Raw genomic sequence first — 23,128 nt, 5'->3', positions numbered from 1 at the left:
AACAACAGGCCAACCTAGAAAGCTTTTGGAGCAGGGGTCTTTGGTAACCACTCTAGTTTCAAGCTGAAGAAAGTTAGCACGATGATGCAAATGAACACAGGAAGACAAAAAGATGCCCTTAAAAGTGTAGCAATTAATAGTTTTATTTTCCAGTAAAATATTCACATAACAATAGCAGAATGGAATGGTACAGATGAATTCAGGCCAGGTTTTGTTTAGTTTGCACATAAACATTTTTAAAATCTAAAAATTTTATGATCAGAGTTTACAGATTTTAGTAGAAATTTTGATTCTTACAAAGCAAGTATTGCTTTACTATTGTCATTATTCCAGTCAATAATATGACTAATAACTTCTCATATTGAACAAGTGTCTGACATTGACATCTTCTAATAAATCAGCCCTTTGCAGATCAATCCAAGAAGAAAATATTATTAAACTGTGTTGCACAAAGTTTCTTCACTTCTTCTGTAAAAAAGAAAACAAAAAAGGTGTTTCAGTATATGTTACAGGAGCCTCTGCAAGCTAAACCCTGGGGATCATCAAAGAGAGAAAATAATGAAACTAAAACAGAAGAAATTCTAGGAGTTTCCAGTGTAGAAATACACTTAATGTTATTCTATCTTCAGTGGGAGAAAATGAATCAAATCTGATGTTTGACACTGTCTGAAAGATGAGTTTATTCTAAATGACTAAAATGTAAATTAATTATCATCTGTGTTTGCTGTTGGTCCATTTGTCTTGTCAAATTTCTACACTGCAACAGCAGAAGACCTGGCTTCAACACAAAGCAGCAGACTGTACCCCTTGTCAGGGAAGGAAGGATTAGGGAAGCCCATTAAAATAAGTCCGTAAAACTTTTGCTTTGTGCTGTTTGGAAGAAAGCATTTCCTAAATTTAACAGCCACAGAAACACTCATTTACTGTATGTCAGGTTTGATCCTGAAAGACAATTAGAAATCATGGTGAAGTCATGCCAATTTGTTCCTCTTTTGAAAAATGAGGTTGCTAGGCTTTAGTTTTGGAAAAGCTTTAATTCTTTCTTCCTACTAAAATAGAGAGCCCTGAAACTGCTGCAAGTAAGACTCAGACTTTAAGAGAAATGGCAATTTAAAAGCCTGTTGCATCTTACATGTTAATTTGTACTCTTAGTCATAGTAAGTAATTCTCAAAGCAGCACTAGAAACAAGACAACAGTGGAATGGGGATCACTGACAGGAGAGACATTATGCATAAGTAACCTACTCATGGGTCATAGACAAGTAAAACTTAACTCAGATGTTCATCTCTCACCTATAATACACTTCATTAATTACTCCTGAGCTAAGCTCACAGAGCACTCTGTCCGCTATTATTTGAAGAAGGAAGAATGACTGATTAATAATTAAGAATGTCTGCTGAATATTTATGCTGTTCTTTGACAGCTGTAGAAGGCAGACTAAACCTTTATGCAAACTTACCTGGTCTATCATAGATCAGTCCCTCTCTAGCTTTCTTGTGAGATGGATTTTATTACTTCTCCAGGGACATACATTTTAGTAGTAACTGTGTTTAAATGTAATAAAAACAATCCTTACCATTAACTTCTATCAGGTTTGCATTTTTTTGATTCAAAATAACATACAGTTCTCGCTGGTCAGACTTTTTCCCAACGACCCAGTAATCACTCATTGCCTTCACAATAATTTCCTCATCTTCATCAACTCTGAAAGAAGTTTTACAAAGTAAAGAAGGTGGCAGCAAGTTCATCTTCAACAACTTTGTTTGTAATCATTAAGACAGCTTAATGGCATCAATTTTTGTGGTTATGCAGAACGAAAAAGGGACTACCACTACTGACCTAGGCATGATTCAGCAATCCAGGATAAAGTTTTCATAAATGGCTGCTTAGGACAAATGCATCCCTAGATTAATCATTAGTATGTCCATCAGCCACTGTCCACCGACACTCAGGCACTCTGGAGAAAACCCCTATCACTCCATCATAAGAGCACACTTCATAGAATAATCATTTGCCACACAGTGACCAAATAATGAAAGTTGGAGCTGGTGGATGGTGTGGTGATACTAATTTTTCACGTATCTAACAGCTAAACCTAGAATTAAACCATGCTCAACAACTACATAAAGCCACCACTAACCCTGTTCTTCCACAGTATGACAGAACATTATCTTTTATAGACAAATGAAAACCTTGTCCTTAAGTAGAGTGGGAGAACTGGCAGTAGTGAGAGACATCACAATTATTCAGCATTTTCATGTTATTTTTTATAGTGACAGAGGGTCTCTCCCACCATGAAGCACAATGCCCATTGATAAGAAGCCAGTTATCTCCTCTGTCAGTGGTACTGTACCAACTGCAGGGTTTGCATTTCATCTATTGTCTAATCCCTAGAATCAGGCAGCAGTTTCAGAGGAGGTTATCATCTGGGCAGAAGCAGGTTTCCCTGTCCGTCATACTACTTATCCTGAGATTAGCCAGGCTTAAGTGCAAAAGTGCTAGGCTTCACATTCCTTTTGAGTTTGTTACAGCTTCTCTGAAGCTTCAAATAGATTAGACAGTTTCCTGAATAGAGGCCCTCGCCCTTCCTTAAATTATTTTTTTAAAAGGACACTAAGTTTTGTTTGAAACAAACTATTTCTAAACCAACACAAAAATCCAGGTATGACCCATGTTACACCATTTATCTCACAGAGCTCTGAACAGCCATCCATGAGCAAAAAGACAGGAAAGGTTCACTTGTTAAAAAAAAAAAAAGTATAAAAAAAATCTACCTTATAGAAGCAGTTACAGACTATTAAATAGTTAAGCATTACCTGGAGAAGTCACTGTTGATGTCACCGAGAATCTTCATGAGGTCAGGGTGAACTGATGCAAGTGATACACTGGGTGTTTTCCTCATGTGAATGGTACTTTTCTCTGCCAGGTTCATGTGATTGAAATAGATGAACTTAAACTGAGGCTCCTTCTCAGCCCTAGGAAGATAAAAAACAATCAAACAAAACTGGATTTGTGAATACATGTTCTATAAGCACAGGCTTCACAGATAATGGGTAACAATCCAGTGCAAAGCTTACTCAGACATCCTAAGGTTACCTTCACATTGAAGAGACTCAAGTACATTAAAACTTGTGGCATGTCAAACTTTAACACACTTTAAAAAGCAAGCCTGCAAAACCAACTAGTTTCCCCTTCTGCTGCTTAAGCTGCTACTAAATAGACATGGAGGAGTCTAAAGGCCTTGTCCCATTTCCCAAGAATAGTTAGCATTTCTCTAATGAGCTGTTTTTTCTCTGTCCCTACGTTGTTTTTTTGCTGCTGTATCGTGTACCAGCCCAATGTGGTTTCAATGGATGCTGGGTCTTCCATTTGATCAATAAGTAATCCACTCACATCTCTGTTATTTGTTACAATCAAAAGAAAGAACTCCTCCTTGATCCAGGCTATTAGATTTGCCTCCCATCATATGTGTGGGCTAAGCAAGAGACTGTTTTCAAACTCCTCCCTCAGCAGTCTCCTTCATTTCCTCTTCTATTAAGTTAATATAAAATCTGCTGCTCAGAACTGTAGTTTTGGTAGAAGTCACAACAAATTCAGACTGGCAGAAACTGGCTATAGCACTTGGTGCTTCAGGCTATGTATTATTCAGAACCAAGGAGATAACTCTGATGACACCACTCACCTTAGCAAACAACTAGATAGCCTTGCTCTTTCCTGTCACCCAGATGCATGAGTGTCAAGAAACTGTATCATGTTTTCAGGACACCATGGCATTAAACTTTAAAAAGAGTTAAAGCTGCCAAAGCCAGTCCCAGGTGACATGAAAAAACCCCAACTTTAATGATTTAGTAGACTGGCACAGTTTCAGGCACATCCTATTCTATACCCTGCGATTTTGCTGATTTGGCTTGCTACCACCGAGCTCAGTCACACACCTATCTTTGCTTCAATTCCTCTTGTGTTGTCATATGCGATACTGCTCTGGCTTCCCCAGCTAACAAATCAATCTAAAAATAAGTACAATTTTATGGAAAGTCAACTATAATTTTAATTGAAGTATAAGAAAAGTTAGAAAGTATACACTGAAGTTAAGATTTTGCAGGAACTGCTACTTGTTGACTTTAACACGGGGTTGCTGTCATGGTTTAAACCCAGACAGACAGCTTGCTCACTCACTCCCCCCCCCCTTCTTGCCCTCCCTGACAGATGACCACACCATTTAGTTGGCATTTTTGCCATTTTGTATGGATTTCTGCAAGCACAGTAATCTCTAAAACTCATAATCTCCATGGATCAGCTATTTTCAGTTCACATATAAAAGAAGCAAAACCCAGAAGTTCCACATCTTGTATCTGAATAACTTGCTGACAGCAGGGGAATGATGAGGCAGAATCACAATTGGTAATAGTGAGATTTAGCTTAATATTTACATTTTTTTCTGCAGCAAGGAAAAAGGTTTCAGACACACAGTAAACATCCATTCCTAATAATGTATATGTTGCTACTTCAGGGAGACCTGAATATGCAAAACTAGGCACTCCAGAAATGCTTAAAATGCAGAAAGGTAGACAAACACTGTTTAAAGAACATAGTCAACTCGATGCTTTCAACATTTGGGCTCATGTTGCCATTATTTAAGCAGTTCATTAAACCTAATTTTTAACCAACTTCTGAGGGACTGCAAAAGGAACAGAAGTGTCGCACAAACCCTGATATTCTCTTGTTGATGTTGTATTGTTCACATATATCTGATGCTAGCACGGTGAGTTGAGGCCCAACAATGCTGTCCAGTTTACGACAGAACTCCAGCGTAGGTGGAATCGAAGCTGGGTGATGGGTAAAGAAAAGGGAGAAGTGAGAGTCTTCTCTCACAGTTGAAGGTACAGTTTCTGTAGCTGTTTTCTTTAAACATCAGTGAGAGTCCTGGGACAAACTTCTATCTTAATTAGAACCTTACGGATGATTTTGAAAGTGTACTGCTAACTGAATTCAGTCATTTTATTGTGTAAATTAAGTTAAACTACTGAACAAAAAATCAAATGACTGATAAAAACCCCTGAGTGAAGAAACTCAAATAAGAAATTACTGCCAGTGTTTTTCAAGAGTAAAACAAGTTGCATGTAATAGCATTTTGTACTACGTTTTGCCAAAAAAGTGATGCTAATAGGTACTTACCATCAATCATAAAGCAGACAGCTGCGCTCATGGCCTGGAACAAAAAAGTTAAAGCAAAAAAAGCCATTTACAACAGGTTACCTCAGCTACCTCAAATAAATGACAATACTTCAGTGAGGTCACATATGGTAAACCAGTTAAAAAAACCAACCCTATTTTAAAGGTAACACTTCAATAGGATAATCTCTTACGATTTTGAAATTCAGCTCAGTTACCAGTTTTTAAGTTGCTAGAAATGCACTGTCTGCAAGAAGCTTGCATTTCACTTAAAAAAATTAAGTGGTGCCTTTTTTTTAATGATTATTTGTAATTTTTATTGACTAATCCTACATAAGGTGAGGTATAAAACCACTTTATAAGTAACTGAAATCTGTTATTTTGTTTTAATTAAACTGTTTGTTTTGGGGAGGGTGCAGGAGAGGGGAAAATTGGATTCAGGCTTTAAATCTTGAGAAACAGCAGAGACTTTTCTGTCTTTCTGCTTTAATCTTGTATCAATGCATCTTTCTATACAATTAATAAGTACTTAAGATCATTGTATACAGATTCCTAGTTCTGTGGAATAATTGAAGAGAAAGAGGTAATACCTTATAAACAATTAAATGAAGCTCTTCATAAGTGTCATCAGTGTTAACAAATATTTTGGGGAAACGGCATTTTGCTTCTGGATCATTCAGATTTAAAGGTCCAGTAAGAAACCTAGAAAATAATTCAACAGGTCAGATGTGACCAATTTTTTATTGCAGTTTTCCCTATTTAACATATACAATGAAACTAGCAATACTTACATGTATGACTGTATTTTAACAGAGTGAGTTTTCAGCTATCCAGATAGGCATAGAACACTATTAACTCATATTTTTGCAGAAGTATTTGCATATATGCTCCAAAGTGTTATAGAAACAGGATCAGAAAGCCAGAATAATGCTAAGGAAAGAAACCACTCAGATCATCGAAATAACAACAACAAAACTCGTTCCACATTCAAGTTGTGACTATCTTTAAAACACCTTTTTCTGTTGCTACTGGGAAAGCACTTTTCCTTTGCTAACAGTACATTCACATCAGTTTTAGGTAGAACAGCAGTGTATTAGAAGCACCTAAACCTGCGGGACACAGGATGGAACAAGGAGTGTGTGCCAGTACCTTGATCCCAAAAGAATACAATATATCAGGCAAGAGAAAATACCATGATTAAAGAAAAATGTCCAAACCCACAATTACTCAAAATCACGTTGCACAGCTGCTCAGTACAGGATCCCCCACTCTGACAAGCTGAGTACAGAGGAAAAGTAAATAGATAAATCCCTAGATTAAATCTACATCTTTGTCTGAAGTGCCTGACTGAGAAGAAATGACTGGAACAGTTCCAAAACTTTTCATGAAGTACAAGAACAGCAGGGAAGAAAATAACTGTGCAGTAATGTTAATGATGGCTTTTTTCTCTTTTCCCCCTCCAGCAGTCAGTTTTACATTGCACCAACTACCATGTGACGCACTCGACTGAACTGTGTGGAATATGTACTCGTAACACATGTGCTCATCCTTGAGGGAAGCAGCAGTAGATGGTGACAGTAAACAAGAGCTACCTTCCATAGTGTTGTAGATTTCCTGGCATTTCAGCACGTATTGGAGAATCTCTTCCTGCTAACTGAAGCAAAAAAGAACACACAGAAGAAAAAACAGTTTAGAGGTATTTTCTGTTACATTTTGCATTTATTAAATTTTAAAACTTAGCTTATGGTGCTTCTTGATGAGGGAAGTGAAAATTACTCCAAGTGGTCTTATGACACTCCATGCTGCACTTTGCCATTAAGCCAAAGTGATTCATTTGCAGCCCTGAGCAGTCATCAGTAAACTCCCCATCACCATCCCTTATTCAAATTATCCCCACAATTCATGTTGTAAGCATTAAGTGCAAATACTACTGAGTTCGGTAAAGTGGCCTGAAAGCAATACATCCCAGAATTCCTAAACTAAAGTTTAAGTGGGGGAGAGGGAAGGGTGGGGAAGATGCCCTTCTTTAGTACTTTAACTTTAATACTTTTAGTGGTACTAGAGAAATAGAAAGAAAAGAACAAAACAGAAACAAAACCCAAACGAACAGAAAGCTCCATGACTCTCCCCAATCTTCCTCCCACCCCCAAAAAAGAAACAACTACCACACCTCAGGCTCCATGTGCCTTGGAAACAGAGATGTCGTGAGATACTTGTACAAAATTCTCATGTCATCTTGTTCCAGTCCACTCCTAGACCATCAGTGAGGGAAAGAAACAAGTCATGTTTGTGCTGCAGTTCAGATCACACATTTCCCTCTGAGCAAAACTCAGGCAAAGAATACCAAACTAAGGTAGCAAGGTTTCAGTGTCTCAGAAGATTAAATCCCAGAACATCAATTTTTAATGAAATGTTATTTTCTAAATACAGTGTTATATCTGAATACAAAACACATAAATAACTGTAAACAGGAAGAGATACAGGAATAATATTTCAGCAAACAAAGATCACGTTTGCTATCTTAAGTCCATCTTCAAGTAGAGCTCTTCAGAAGCACTGCAACTTTCTCGTTCAGAACCATTTAAAGAACAATCCTTTAATTAACCTTCTCTACTAAAAGGTGCTACAGATGAAATTATGTGTATGTGCAGGGGTTCTTGCGATGAAATCGACAAGGACACTTCTCTAGCTGCTCCCCAGGCCAACTGGCACGTAATCATTTGGTATAGGTCAGAGAATTTAAAGCTACAGACCAATGCCTTTCTTACACACTCTTTCACTCATCCTACCATTCAGGATTCATCAGCTTTGCTTTATGGCACTTATTTGTAGGATGAGAAATCAAGGAAACACAAAAGAATTACTGAAGTACCTACCAGATAAGCTGGTCATTATAGAGAAATGCAGTATACTTGACTATGCTCAGGCTTTCTTCCATCCTATTAATAAATGACTGAATTTTCAAATAAGTCATTTTATCCAGGGGAAAGAAGCTGATTCCACAAAACACATCCAGCAGATCGCAAGACTGTAAATGCAGTGTCTGCAAGTACTAAGATAACAATGACAGTTTTTTAGAGTTCAGAAAACTTGCAATGTGTAGATTTAAATGACAAATTTGAGTCTAATCCCCAGTAATCTAGAAACCCCTTCCAGTTCTGCTTGTATGACATAAAACCTTTGTGTGGGGACAGACCTTAGTAAGGCCTGAGGCAACAGGACAATAGGACAGGTTGAGCAAAGAAGAGATTGAGAGCAGCCCTGCGGAGAAGGACTTGGGGGTGCTGGTCGATGAGAAAATGAACATGAGCTGGCTTCAGTGTGCGCTTGCAGCCCAGAAAGCCAACCTTATCCTGGGCTGCATCAAAAGGAGCGGTGATCCTGCCCCTTTACGCTGCTCTTGTGAGACCTCACTTGGAGTATTGTGTGCAGTTCTGGTGTCCTCAACATAAAAAGGACATGGAACTGTTGGAATAAGTCGAGAGGAGGGCCACGAAAATGATCAGGGGGCTGGAGCACCTCCCATACGAAGATAGGCTGAGAAAGTTGGGGCTGTTCAGCCTGGAGAAGAGTAGGCTGCGTGGAGACCTCAGCAGCCTTCCAGTATCTGAAGGGGGCCTATAGGGATGCTAGGGAGGGACTCTTCATTAGGGACTGTAGTGACAGAACAAGGGGTAATGGGTTAAAACTTAAACAGGGGAAGTTTAGATCGGATATAAGGAGGAAATTCTTTCCTGTTAGGCTGGTGAGGCACTGGAATGGGTTGCCCAGGGAGGTTGCGACTGCTCCACCCCGGCAGTGTTCAAGGCCAGGTTGGACGAGGCCTTGGGCGACATGGTTTAGTGCAAGGTGTCCCTGCCCATGGCAGGGGGGGAACAGGTTGCCCAGGGGGGTTGTGGAGTCTCCCACATTGGAGATATTCAAGGTCCGCCTGGACAAGTTCCTGTGTGATGTACTCTAGGTTACCCTGCTCCTGCAGGGGGGTTGGACCAGATGATCTCTTGAGGTCCCTTCCAACCCTTGGGATTCTGTGATCTTAAGGTCCTTTCCAACCCTAACAATTCTATGATTCTACGACAAGGGGTAATGGTTTTAAACTAAAAGAGGGGAGATTCAGAACAGATACAAGGAAGAACTGTTTTGTGATGAGGGTGGTGCAACGCTGGCAGAGGCTGCCCAGAGAGGTGGTAGGTGCCCCATCCCTGGAAACATTAAGCCAGGTTGGACAGGGCTCTGACCTGGTTGAAGATGCCCCTGCCCATGGCAATGTGCAAACCATTCTATGATTCTATGTGCGAGTGTGTGAATATGATTCCAGCTGTCAGCTTGCTATTGTTTAGTCACAGTGATGACAGCTTTTAAATCTACCTCAAGGTCTATTGAGAATATAAGAAAGCACAGCTTATCTTATTCAATTTCAGAAGTAACTCTATAGAAATAAAAAGTCCATTAGCTTTCCATGTGCAAAGGAAAACATAATTTCTGTTACTCTCCTTCACAGACTGTAACCTTTACCAAGAGATTTCAAACATACTATCAAATGCTTTGCTCTGTAAAAGATGAGTTATCCAATGGCTCCCTCTACAGTCATTTCACATTACCAAAAAACCCAAGTAGTAAACTACTTATAAACAGTATCACAGATCTTTGTCACAGTTTATAATCTAAGTCTCATTTCCTTTCAGTTTCAGTGCAGTTCAAGCCTGCCAGGAACACACTGCTAATTTATTCCATAGGGTTGTAGCAGAACAACTTGCACAACCAAATTTTTTAAGCATTCCTAATTCCCCAGTGAAAAAAGAAACAACTGTTCCTTGGACTTCTTTCTGCTATATAAATCTATAGCCATTACTGTTTAATCTTCAGTAGGAACTTCCAAGAAATTTAATGTTTTAAAGATAAAAATCTATTAAGTTTTTGCCATATCCTTTTAAATTTAGTGTAGACAGAAGTGTAGACCAGTTAATCAAGTACTCCTGGTGCCAAATGTTCATTCTAAAGTCTACACCACTCTTACAAAAAAAACGCAAAACCCCACAAGCAAAGCCTGTGCTGTTGTTTACACTGTCACAACACTGTGTTACTTTAAAAACCTGTTACAAGAACAAGATTTTAAACACCAGTATTATAGTGTCTACACTCCATCATTACCAGAGATATCGATATTCACATCTCTGCCACAAGAGAATTAACTGCTGACAGCAGTCCTCTGTTTCCATCCACACAAACAAGGAAAATGGGGGCAGGCAGGCAGACATTGGATGCCATCCTGTACAGCTTGATGAAACTCTTCAGATAGGAACTCTGAATTCTGCCAGACATGACTATTCAGTTACTTTATGTGAAAAATGCCTGAATAATATTTGATTGATTTCTTGCTCAGAAATAGGTTTTGTTAACCATCCTTTCACTAACACATTAGCTTTTGAAGACTGAAATTAAAATCTGAAGACTAGTTACAACAAAGGCAGGATTTCCTAAAAGCTTATCAGCCATGACTACTAATTCCACATGAGGGGTGGAAAGAATAAGAGGGAAGTTAAAAATTACAGCTACCCATTATGTCACAGTTCTACAGGACTTTTACGTCTGTGCATGCAGGTTGTGGGATCTCCATCCCTGCATATTTCCAGGACTCAACCAGCCAAATACCTGTGTAGTCCACTTTGAATTCTGTGTTACCCTAACTTTATGTAGAAGACTGAACTGGGTAACTTCATATTCCTTCCAACCCGAGTGATTCTGCAGCAGTTACTCTAGTAGGTCTGCAGAGATTATCATCACATTTATAACCAGTTCAAAAGTTAAAACAGCACTTCCAAAGAACAAACATCATTCTTCAGAAAAAACATGCAACAGCTAACCTATGCCATCAAGCCATAACCCCGGAGCTGTGTTTCAGCTCCACTTAAAGAACCTACGACATTAGTAGGAATCAGAAGTCTTTGAAAAAAAAAATGAGTAACCAGATTTGTTGTGTTGACACTATACTTTTTCCACTGCCTATGTTTTATACTCACACTACAGCTGCCTAAGAGAAGATGTTTGCATTTTATTTCTAAGACAGAAATAGACTGTATGTGCCTGAAAAATAAGGTCTTACCCGATGAAAGAATTTTTCTAGTCTCTCCTTGAGAACTTTCACACCTCCATCTTCCATGGCTTTCAGGAATGTGCCATTGAAAAGCTATTTGTTAAGAAAAAAAATCAGTCAGTTGATGGATCATTTACAGTAATTTAGCACTTGACCATGAATATATTTAGATTACAATACAGCTCCTGTTTCTCAATATCTGAATTCCACATAGATTCAAATGTACCCCTTCTTTATTGAAAAAAACATCGCTCAGATTTGCAGAGTCCAGACATGTATGGGAGCAGAGGCAACATGAGAGAAGAAATTTTTTGATGGTAGAGAAATTACTTATGTGGCTTAAGTATCTTATGCGCTTGTTTTGTAAAAGCTCAGATTCATGGCCTTTATCCAGTACTGTTTCTTCAACAGATAATATCTAATACCATCAAAATCAAATGCTTAGTAGTGTAACTGCCCATAAAAGAAGAAATCTGGACTTTGCAGAAATGAGAAGGCTTTTATTTTTACAATAAATTAATGAACTAGCACAAGTAACTTTAATAATAAAGTACAACACAAGCTTTATTATTCTCTTCCATCAACACCATTACAGATGTTGCTCTCAGGAACAGATGAGCTTGCACATCCAAATGGTACCATGAGGATCAATTCCTCTGCCCAGAAGAAGAGCCTGTAGTAATTAACTCTACCTTGTACATGCTGTAGCACTGCTGTAGGACCGAACTATACACCTTGTCCTGCAGAAAACAAGAGTAGGACATTAGTATAAGCAGAAGCAGAATTTCAAATGTTTTGGCTGAGCTGAACGTAATCTGTTTTCAAAGGGCCAGCAAACACATGAATTGGAGAAATCAATCTCTGAAATGTTAAACTGCATTTTCAGTCAGTGTTCAGAAATTTCTTTGTACTTATAAAATGCTATTTCAATAAAGGGAGTCCCTTTCCCCCTCTTTAATACCAAAAGCACCTTGTTAACTCATGCACAAGATACCAGTTACAAATAGTGTCCTTTCCTAACACCAGTGGGCAGTGAAAACAAACTTATTTCTGAAAGGTTTTCTCTTCATCCAGGCCAAAGGCTAAAGTTGGTGGGACACCACAGCAGGTTTTTATTGCACTAGGATCTTAACCCAGATGAAAAAAGGACTATTTTATTGTTTGTCTGGCAAAACAGCGTGCCTATTACAGCAATCTTTTTCTTAGAACATAATGAGGAACAGAACTAGTGCACACCATAATGAATGGAGGCAGCAGAAGCATCAGCTTCAGCTATCATCCCACCTGACCAACTGCTTTTCCAGTATACGGTTAACCTGACCTAATGATACTGTAGTTTGGACAAGAACTCCCATGACAGTTGAGCTGTTTGTTTTTCCAGATTTTTAGCAAAGATTGCTAGCAGCCTTAAGAAGTAACATGTATATTTAAACCTACTAAAAATACACTGATTTTAGGTTGTTGGAAGAACTTTATTAAACAAACAGACTCTAATAATTATGTGCCCATTCCAAGCTAAAAGCTGCATATTTCACTGATGCTTGTTGGGATTGCCATATGGATAATTCTCTGTCTTGCTCTCTTCATTAAACTCTATTGCCCTTTTTTCATTTACAGATATATATATATATATATAAAAAATCAATTTGGCAGCAATTCAAGAAGAATCAAACATACAGATTACTCTTAGAATACAATATATCCCATTAGAAAACAAAAAAAAACAAAAAAAGAGGAAGAGTTCAGTATTACCAATAATTCTTCTTCCTGATATTCATAGACTGGCTTTCCATCTTTGTGTTTTTCTATTATGGGATTCCGTACAACCTAGAAAGTGGAACAGGCTGGTATTAGACAATGCAGAATGCATTGAGAACATTGCGATACAGTGTTTTAGAAACATGCATATCACATGTATAAATACCATGACCATCCAGAAGTTTTCTTCAGGTTCATGGAAAAATTGTCTATTCTTCTGCGTATGTAGGGATTTTGCAGGTTTTGTTGGACTGAAGGTCCTGGAAAGAAAACATGTATGTAGACACAGAAATTTATACACACTCACAAAAAGAAAATGTATGATTGGGAAATTTAAACTACTAGTGCTAATACAACAACCCATACCATCAGACTTCATACCTTGTAAATTGTACTATAGCTTCACAGAGTCCCACATTTCTAATTTTTTCATTCTTTTCTACTTCATTTGGGTGATAGAAGAGAATCTTCTTTTCTTCCTAAAATTTGAGAAAAGAATCAAGGCAAATGGATTTTAACAGAATTGGAGTTAAAGAATACTGGGTCCATGGTTTGTTCAGGTTTAACTTTAATCCCTTAAATCCGTAGGGAGAATTTTATCTTGTACCTAAACAGGCTTCTGTAATAACAGATAAAAGGCATATTTAAGCACTTTTAAGCAGTCAGTCATCCCAAGAGATCTCAAAATGCTTTATAAATTGAAGGCTCTTGAAATCATAGGCCCCAGTCACAGCTAGTTCAAAGCAAGGCTAGCTTCAAAGCCACGTCAAACCATGGCTAGCTTCAAAGCTAGCTCAGATTGCTCAAGGCCTCCTCCAGTCAAGTTTTAAATATCTCCAAAGATGAAGATTCCACAACTTTTCCAGGCCCTGCTCTGCTGTTTGACAACTTCACTATGAATAATTTTCTCTTTTATCTCATTACAATTTCGTTTGCTGGACTTCCATTACCTCTCATCCTGTCTCATCACCATTACCTCAAGAATCTGACTCCATCATCTATAGCCACCCTTTAGGCAGGTGAAGACAGCCATAAGACTCCCTTCCACATCATCTCTTCTCCAGGCTGCACAGATCCAATTGTCTAAGGCTTAGCTGGTACATCACAGACTGCAGTTGCCTGACTGACTCAGGGGCCCCCCACTGGGCTTGCTCCAGTTGGGCAGTATTTTTCCTACTCCAGAAGCCCCAGAGGAACACAGTGTGCACCAGCAGCCTCACAAGCACTGAGCAGGGGGAAAGCAACCTCTTCACTTGACCTGCTAACACACTCTCACACACCCCATACGCTGTTTTCACTGCCACAGGGGCACACTGCTGATTCACGTACAACCTGGTCATTAGGACTCCTTGGTCCTGTTTTGCAAAGCTGCTTTCTAACCAGTCGGGCTCTGGCCTTTCACGATGAACAAGATTATTTCATCCAACACACAGAACTTTGCAGTTGCCTTCATTGTGCTCCACAGTGTTTCTCTCAGCTTGCTGAGGGTGCCTCTGAAGAGCAGCCCAGTGTATCTCCCTGGCTTGGAATATGCTGGGGGCTTATAGAGGGGGCACTCAGTCTCATCACCCTGCTCATTAATAAATGCACTGCCCTGTTCAAAAAACTGTTAAAACTGAAGATATCACATGAACCATACAATATGCTGCTATCTACAAACAGAAACTATAGCTTCTTGATTTACTTATTAAAGATCACAATGGCAAAAACCACTAGCAATAACTTGAATTTAACCAAGTTAAACACTAACCTTTCTACCATGCTGTATCGAACTGGAGAAAATTATTCTCAGAAAAAGTTACTGCATTAGTAAAACGTAGTTACTAACAGACCAGCTCCCCAGCTGCAGTATTTTGCGTGCTGTTGAAAGCACACTCGGTCTCTATTCCTCTTTAGTCTGAAGCAGAGACACATGTGGCACTAGTCCCCGGCCCCCCTGAAGGCGGCTGATCCCGAGACTCAGGTGCCGGTAAGGCGGCCGCGGGCAGGGTAAGGCACGGCAAGCCGCAGCTCCCTCCTCCCCAGCACCGCTCCGCGCCCAGAGACCGCCTTTGTTCGGGGATGTTCCGCGGGGGGAAGCGTTAATACCGCGGGTAATTGCTGCGGCCCAAGACTCAATTGCTCCGGCCCAAGAGGCACGGCATAGCTGAGACAGCCGCCGAGGTGGCCCCTACGGCAACCGAGGCCAGGACAGAGCCGGGCCGGGAGGGAACCCTCCTCTCCACAGAATCCCGGTGCGCAACCCCCGCCTCCAGTACCTCTCCCTCCTTGGGCCCTAGTTTGGGGTTGTAGATGAAGAAACTGAGCAGAGTCGGAGCGAGCTGTTTCTCCTGTCCAGCTCCCCCCGCCGCCGCCGTCGCCATACTGAGCCTGAAGCGAAAGCGCCTGGAGCCAGCAGCCGCCACACACCATCGGGGAGCAGCCCTGAGCCCTCCGCCGGCACCGTCCCCACAGCACTTCCGCCTTCTCCCCCCGTCCCGGAAGAGCACGGCGCCAGCCAGGAAGTGCTACCGAGCGCGGCTGGAGGCGGTGCTCCGCAGCGCCTCGCCAGCAGGGAGAGAAACGGCGGACGGGGTGGGGGGGTTAGCTGGGCCGGAGCAGCTCCGGCCACTGGATGGAGATCTGGGGACCCGCAGGGCGCTGGGGAGCCGCTTAGGTCGGGTGTTCCCTCAAGAAGAGGTTGTGCCTGGTGGGCGGTCCGTGAGCCCAGCTGGATGGAGCTTCTCAGCACAGCCTTGCCAAGGCAGCTCCTCTGCAGGAGGGAAGTTGCCGTTGAGGCCGGTGTGTGCCGCAGTGCCAAATCACCATTTGGCTATCGCCCCTTGTATACAGAACGAACATCGCGCAGTTTAGTTCCCTTACGATTTGTTCAGAGCTGCCGGGCAGCTGAGAAAAAGTAGAAACGCTTTATCTTTTGAGGTAAAATCTTGAGATCTGAAAGGTGAGATCTACAGGTTTGAATATGTTGAAAGGAATGTCATCCAGCAACACTTAGTGCAGGTAATCCTTTCTCCATAAATAGCTACAATTATTGTGATTTGTTTTTCGAGTTTTTGTCTGGAATATTTAAGATAGTGGTATTTAACAAATAAAATAAGCTTTTCTGTTACTTTTCAATTCCCATTTTAATCAAAATTAAGTGTGATCTAGGTGACAAGTAAAACCAGCTACATGGTTAAGAGGTGTACCACTTTGTTTCTCTATAGGAGTATGAAATTTAGGAATCTGAATAAAGTTACATAATTGCTCAAATAAGCACTTAGAATAAAAGATACAATTGAACACCTCTTTTCCTGCAGATCATTTAGAAAAATGTACTGGTAAGCTTTCTTGAAGTTGTGCCAGATTAAATCTGAAAGAAAAAACAGTATTTTGGGTGGTTTTAATTCTTCACTTTACTTACTATTTCTGTTCCTGTCATCACCCTTAGTTTATATTCACTTTCAGTGCCAATAGCGTCATTCAGGATAGTCCTCATCAGCTTCTGCAGGTGATGGCTTATTTTGACAGCCCAGTTCAGTGCTGTAGGAGCACTGTGTGGAATAGAGATGCTGTAAGACTGCAGTAATTTAATATTTAATGTCTGTACTCAAAAAAGTGAGTGGTGTAAGCAAGAGGGAGATGACCGTTGTTTCCCCCTGGGCTGGTAGAGTCAGCGTGCAGCTCTGTCACATCCTACTGCCATGCTTATTGCTGCAGACCCTCCTGGTACCTGGCCTGAAGCAGAAAACTGCCTCCTGTGAGGGAGAAGAGGCACAAAATGGTGGAAAGTACCTCTTATGAGGGAGGGGAGGCACAAAATGCAGGGAGCTGTTTCATGTGAGGGGCGGAAGGCACAAAACGGTGGAGACTGACTTCTGTGAGAGGGAGGAGGCACAAAATGTAAGGGGCTGTTTCTTATGAGAGATGGAAGGCACAAAAGGGAAGAGGATGCCTCCTGTGAGGCACAAAAGGTAAGGGGCTACTTCTTGCGAGGGAGAGAGGTACAAGATGGAGGGAGCTGCTGTTTGTGAGGGGTAGAAGGCACAAAATGGAAGCGGATGCTTTTTGTAAGGGAGGGGAAAGGCCAAATGGAGTAAGCTTCCTCTTGTGAGGCACAAAATGGAGATGCTGGCTGGCTGTGAGGTCTGGTGAGTCAAGTGGACAGATATGCTGAGGCCCTCTCTGGCTGGTTCTGGAATGGGTTGCCCAAGAAAGTTGTGAATGCTCCATCCCTGCCAGTGTTCAAGGTCAGGCTGGACAGAGCCTTGGGTGGCATGGTTTAGTGGGAGGTGTCCCTGCCCATGGCAGGGTGGTTGGAACTGGATGATCTTAAGGTCCTTTCCAACTCAAACCATTCTATGATTCTGTGGTTCAATATGGAGTTTGAATACATGAATTCATCTAAATGTAGTATGGGTATGGAGCTCATCACCACCTTCTGTATCACCTTTCCTGCCTCCATGCATGGCATTTAACCAAAACATTTCAAGAACTGAGCAGCTCCTTATATATGGACTGGGCATGTAAGAGCAAAACAACAGGCTGAGCCACAGCAGCAGACAGAGCATTTCCAGCCAGGTCTCAAACAGCTGTGGGAAATGTTTCCAAAGCTGCGGGGAGAATGTGATTTTTAAGTTAGTGCAGGTGTTTTCAGAGGGACCGTGATGGAAGGTGACATGGGCTTTTTGCCAGCACAAGAAATCAGCATGGGGGAAGATCCTGCTGTGCTGAGCTCCATGGGGTTTCTCTGAGCAGGGACTGAGTAAGGATCAGGCCAATGTGTCAGGGTGAGGCATCCAAATGCAGTAATTACTGATTCCTAGCCTACAGCTCTGAGTTAAAATTCATCAGTGTGCACAGATCAGCCCTTTAGAGTTATGGTCTGTTCATCTGAAGGCTGCAACACAGATGAGACAGTTTATGGGAACATCCAGTAAGGACCGAATATATCAAATGAGAAAAGCAAAGTCCCCTTCCTCGCTTCTGTTGTACTACAGGGAGGGCTGATGAGGGCTGCATGCGCGAAGGGAAGTTAATTTCTTTATACTACTTACTTAATGTAAAACTTGGAAATTTTTAAAATTAATACTCAATTAATTTCTTACCAAAGAAATTATAAAGCTGCAGTGACAGTGGATTTTGGCTTGTGTTGGCTTAAAGGTTTAGATGTGTGTTTATTCAGGATTTAACACAATGAAGATCCTGGTCTGTGACTGGGGTGCCTATTTTATGCTGTAATACAAATACTGTTGCAAGGGATATATTGTGGAGGCATGTATGATCGGGCAGTGGATACTTAGTATAATTGGTGATAGCTAGGGAAGGTGTTTGTGTGCCAAACTTTCCCTAGGAAGGGAATATATGTGTAGTGATTGCTAAAATATAATTCTGCTCAGTGCGACCTCATCTGTAACTTGACATTGCTTTTGGTGAAAATATCTGTGAGAATCTACAAAGAGTAAGTGATAACAGGTTCAATTAAATGATTACATTTCTAATGTACAAATTAACAGGGCAGGAAGAAACTTCGATTGTGGTTCCAATTTCATCCCATCTTCTTAATTGTATGTGCAGTAACACCACACCTTGACATTTGCAAAGTGGCATCAGATCACCCTGAGTTTGAAATGTGATTCCTAGCCCATGATTATGTAAAATTAAACTTCTGCATAAGTACATTGGGAATTTGCAGGACAACCCCTGCATCAAGAGATAATTAACAACTTTATGAGTGCTTTCCAATGCATTTCCAAACGTAGGAGTAAGAAATGGTGTTGTGTAGTCATATGTTTTGGTTTGTCGAGCCTATTTCTAGGTGCTATTTTGAACATTTCCATCAGCTGCATGAACAAAAAGGTATATTATAAATCACTCTGGGTGTTAGAGCTGACAGCTCTAAATAAATACAGCTGACAGCTCAAATAGCTGTTCCATTGACAGTATGTGGTCTAAATGTGTTAACAAATGTGTAGACTCAGCGGTTTGGGATTAGTTTAGCAAATAAATGACAAAACAGCGCTGTGATCCAGCAAAAAGCACAATGCGTGTGTATCCCTGGTCTGCACGTTTTGTTAATGCTCCAACAGGCCTTCGTCACTGGATGTGAAAATGAAACACTGCAGCTAGATGCAGGGATCCTGCTAGGAGTATCACTCATCTCCCCCAGATTTCTTCTTAGTGTGATGTCAAGGAATGTGAGCAACTATCTGAGTGTCGTGGTGAGTAGAGACAGTTTAATAATGGATGTATTTGTTTTGGAGGATCAGAGATTTGCTAAAGGAATGCAGTAACTTTATGCTATCTTTGGTTATCATTAAGGCTACAAAGTTACTGAATAGCAATAACCACCTACTTTCATGCAAAACTTGAGGTATTTAAATGTTTTGATTTATTTAATGTGTTTAACAGGAATACTTAGTGTTGTTACTAGCCTGGGTCTGTAGTGCATGTGAGAGAAAAGCTGGGAAGAGAGAACAAGGAAGGGGCTAGACAATTAAAAGTGTTTCAGCTCTGAAGATGAATTATAGGAAAATGTTAATTATTTCCCTGCTAATCATAGTAAGGAATGAGAGAGAACTATATGAAGAATTATGTCATAGTTTGATGTATTTAAGGTATGGTATTATCTGTGCTTAGAAGTTGAATAAATCCACTGTTTATTCTTTTATATTTTAATTTTAGCTATTCATAAATAGAGTGATATGGCACAAAGTATTATGAGGTAAATAAAGTAAACAAGAAATGGAAGTCAACTTGTATTTTCGTGTATAGCTTCCTAAAACTATTTTTTTTACTTGTGTCTAGTGAATAACTTTAGTATGCGATGTACAGTGGTAATTCTGAAAACTAGTTGCAACTTTTATTGCAGTCTGTATGTGTGGTTGTCAGTAGTAGCTTTCAGAATGCTGCCTCTCTTGTCAAATCTTTGCAATGAGTACAGTTTATGAATGCAGTCCTTATTTTCACCCCATTCAGTAAATATATGAACATAGAAAGAGGCTGCTCATTCATTTAGGGCCAAAAAAATGACTAGAAGGCTGGATCATCTCTCCTATGAAGAAAGGCTGAGAGAGCTGGGGTTGTCCAGCCTGGAGAAGAAAAGGCTCCAGAGAGATCCTATTGCAGCCTTTCAGTTCTGAAAAGGGGCCTATAAGAAAAATGAGGAGAGACATTTTAGCAGGTCGCGTTGCGATAGGATGAGGGGTGGTGGGTTTAAACTAAAAGAGGGAGGTTCAAGCTGCGTGTGGGGAAAAAATTCTTTGCAATGAGGGTGGAAAAACACTGGCACAGGTTGCCAGAGAGGTGGTGAATGCACCATCCTTGGAGACACTCAAGGCCAGGCTGGATGTGGTTCTGGGCAATCTGATCTAGTTTAAGATGTCCCTGCACATTGCAGGGGGGTTGGACTGGATGGTCTTTGAAGGTCCCTTCCAACCAAAACTATTCTATAATCCTTTGATTCCCTTCAGCAAGCACCCATATTCACATGTTAAATAGTGGTGAAATGTAGTAAATACCTTTAGTTTTTCCTTTGTTGTCAGTCAATAAAGTTCTGCCTAGGAGTTTTCTGAATTACAAGTGCCTACTTGAAACAGTTGGAATTCTATATACCATGTCTCTAGAAGGAGATGTACCAATGGCATTTATTTTAGGTCATCAAGCAGACAAGGGGTCAGTGAGTAAATCCAGTTTGAGTTATCACTGTCACATGTTCTATAAGAACATTCAAAATTATGAATTAGCATTTCAAGGATTCTAGAGAACCCATATAAGTTGTTTTAACTTTAAAAGTTTCTTCTACTTCAGAAATCCTGCGAGTCAACAAGTTTTCCTTTACTTAACCTGCTCTCCCTCAGAGAACAGTAATCTGCTGGAGTAGCCTCTGTACTATGAAGGTTTTTTAAGGTGCTTTTTTTCCTGCTGAAAATACATGTAAAGATTCCTTTAACTGCAATACTTTGGATGTTAGAGAATTCTCAGAATAACTCAAGTAGAGTAAGTGGGTTGTATTTTTTTTTCTGTTTGGTGCTGTAATGCACCACCTGTATACAATAATAAGCTATCAGTGAACAATTGAGACATACTTTGAATAAGTAATAATGAACAAGATTTTTTAAAGCCTTTACATGGAAACTAATTAAGAAGGTGTGTGTCAGGTCACAAAGTGCTTCCCTACTCTTTTGTTCCCTGTCTCTTGATTGGGCCTAAGTATGTTTTGTAGTTCAGATGTTTTACACAAAACTTTAGAGGCAGACAGCTGTGGTATGTTCTTCTTATCTAAGAAATGAAGGAAGTTCTGATTTCACCAAAGTTTGTTGTGGGCCAGGGCACTGAATGAATTTTCTGTCCACCTCTGTCCAGTGAGCTGCTCCAGCAATGTGTTGCCTCTTAGTGAGGAATAACAGCATTTATACTTTGGCTCTGAGTTTCTTTGACTAGGTGCATAGTGCAAAGGGTGAAACATTGAGAAGAGCCAGAGTTCAGAGTGCAAGAGCAACTGCAATATTCTTTCTTTTACATGCATTTACCTGCCTGATATAATACAATTAGTCAAGGTCAGGACACTAAACTGTCAGTGAAATGGAGAGGGATTTGTTTGTAACTTACATGTGAACTGCTCCAAGACCCTTCTGTCATCAGACTGGTTTTCATTGCCAAGAACACACTTTATTTCTTGTCAATATCCTGTGACATCTGTCTTGTGCTATGAGAATTTACATGGGTCAGATTCTCATGGGTCAGATCCTCAGACTGTGTAAATCCGAGCAGCTATGTTAAAGTCACTGATACTCTAGTGACTTATGTCAGGTGAGCATATTTCATAATATTAAGAAATACTATTCAAATTAAATATTATTTTTTATCAGTTTGTATTATTTTTGCACAATAAAAGGAAAAATTGATGACCATATTAAATTCTTGTGTACTGGGTATACAGCTTACAAACGTATTGTATCCCAAATTAAGCTGCTTGAAAACATTTTTAAATGGGACAAAATTTCTCTTTTCAATTGTCAGCTATTAAGAATTGTGGATTAATATACACGTTTTTTCTAAAGGCAGGAGCTGTGTTCTGGCTGGCTCTTCAGTACTTGGCTCCTAGAGAAGTAGATGGCTGCAGAGAAGACACAGAGGTGAGTACTTGGGGGTGAAATGTTATAGAATTTGTATTAGTGCAGCTGTTTAGGGTGTCTTGGAGGATCGCAGATAGAAATTTTGGATTTATTTAACTGCTTTTGCTTCAATGATGAACATGTTTGAGATCAACAGGAGTTTTTTAGTTACTGTTTTGTTAGGTTTGCAAAATACAGGTTGGGAGAGCTGGCATATTGAAGCGTCAGAGAGAAAGACTCTGTCTTTGTTCCTTTGTTGCTCTGAAAGATATATAGCCCTTCTCACAAGTGTATTCAGATTCTTCAGTCTCTTCCCCAGCAACAGCTGGTTTCTTGTTAACAATTCAGCTCTGGCTTTGGTGGGTTTTTTTTGAACATTACCAGTATTTATAGAGACTTTTGACAAGGAAAAATTGCAGTTAATTTTTAATGTAGTCATTTGCATGCAGCAAAGGAAGAAATGCATTGAAACTGGAGTGACTAAACCATTCACTTTGCTGAAAAGGCTTCTGTTTTGTTATGATGACTCCTACAAGCTGCATGTGTGTGAACTGCAGTATACAGCACTTGTTAATGTTGAGAAAGCAAATGAATATATAAATACTCCATCAGAGCATCTAAACACCTCTCTAATGACTGAATTTCATAAAAAGGTGTTTCTTCAGCATCCCTAGAAATAGATGCTTTTGTGAAGGATGCTTTTAATATGGCAGACACAGACTGAAAAGACTGGAGAGAATGTTGGAGATTTCTCAGCATGCATTTCTACAAATTCTTCCTGCACAGTTTTAGTCTTCCCTATTGAGAAAGCTAGAGAATACCACTAAGATGATGGGTTTTGGTTCCCCTCTCCTTTGTAAAGCCTTATAGTTATCTGAAGCCTTAAGTCTACAGAGGTTTTCCACAGGAAAATGTGAGTTTTGCTTTCTCGTTCTCTTCATCGGCTAATATAGAAAGAATAGTTTGAAACAGCAATGATCTCATGTAGAAATCATCTTAAGCAAAAAC

The 23,128-nt window shown here is 40.1% G+C and overlaps 1 protein-coding gene and 1 long non-coding RNA gene across 6 annotated transcripts in view; one reads left to right on the top strand and one right to left on the bottom strand.

The window, feature by feature from the left end:
- Nucleotides 1-118: 118 nt before the first annotated feature.
- Nucleotides 119-15,512, bottom strand: CCZ1 (CCZ1 homolog, vacuolar protein trafficking and biogenesis associated). 3 transcript variants are annotated; one of them, XR_009726083.1, is made up of 15 exons: nt 15,284-15,511; nt 13,407-13,504; nt 13,192-13,285; nt 13,020-13,094; nt 11,960-12,007; nt 11,277-11,360; nt 8,050-8,225; nt 7,344-7,425; nt 6,766-6,827; nt 5,764-5,875; nt 5,177-5,210; nt 4,710-4,827; nt 2,818-2,976; nt 1,461-1,705; nt 119-468 (listed from the first exon to the last, which is right to left on the bottom strand). XR_009726083.1 is itself a non-coding variant. In XM_061357095.1 (15 exons), the coding sequence occupies exons 1-15, from the start codon at nt 15,386-15,388 to the stop codon at nt 413-415; spliced, it is 1,431 nt and encodes a 476-aa protein (XP_061213079.1). In that variant the 5' UTR covers nt 15,389-15,511; the 3' UTR covers nt 119-412. The 3 variants fall into 3 exon arrangements, 2 of the variants coding, with proteins under 2 accessions (XP_061213079.1, XP_061213080.1); XM_061357095.1 differs by having other exon boundaries at nt 1,578-1,705; XM_061357096.1 differs by lacking the exon at nt 1,461-1,705 and having other exon boundaries at nt 15,284-15,512.
- Nucleotides 6,235-23,128, top strand: part of LOC133214299 (uncharacterized) — a 34,539-nt gene continuing 17,645 nt past the window's right edge. For 2 of the 3 annotated variants that reach the window (XR_009726086.1, XR_009726084.1), the window contains exons 1-3: nt 6,235-6,869; nt 19,094-19,225; nt 22,067-22,141. This is a non-coding gene — a long non-coding RNA (uncharacterized LOC133214299). Of the gene's footprint in view, nt 6,870-15,819; nt 16,026-19,093; nt 19,226-22,066; nt 22,142-23,128 lie in introns of those variants that run through there. The other variant, XR_009726085.1, reaches the window with a different exon arrangement.

The sequence above is a fragment of the Neopsephotus bourkii genome, unplaced genomic scaffold, assembly GCF_033783945.1.
Source record: "Neopsephotus bourkii isolate Nb327-2 ecotype Australia unplaced genomic scaffold, CSIRO-AGI_Nbou_v1 NB_882, whole genome shotgun sequence".
NCBI classification, from domain to species: Eukaryota; Metazoa; Chordata; class Aves; order Psittaciformes; family Psittacidae; genus Neopsephotus; species Neopsephotus bourkii.
This window is presented reverse-complemented; position numbering and strand designations above follow the sequence as displayed.

Excerpts from the sequence above, each read along its gene's own strand:
- CCZ1 (XM_061357095.1), bottom strand. The coding sequence starts at position 15,388 with ATGGCGACGGCGGCGGCGGGGGGAGCTGGACAGGAGAAACAGCTCGCT. Across the intron at positions 13,095-13,191 it reads AAAACTTCTGGATGGTCATG|GTTGTACGGAATCCCATAAT; the intron begins GTATTTATACAT and ends TCCACTTTCTAG. Across the intron at positions 4,828-5,176 it reads TGTCTGCTTTATGATTGATG|CTTCGATTCCACCTACGCTG; the intron begins GTAAGTACCTAT and ends CCCATCACCCAG.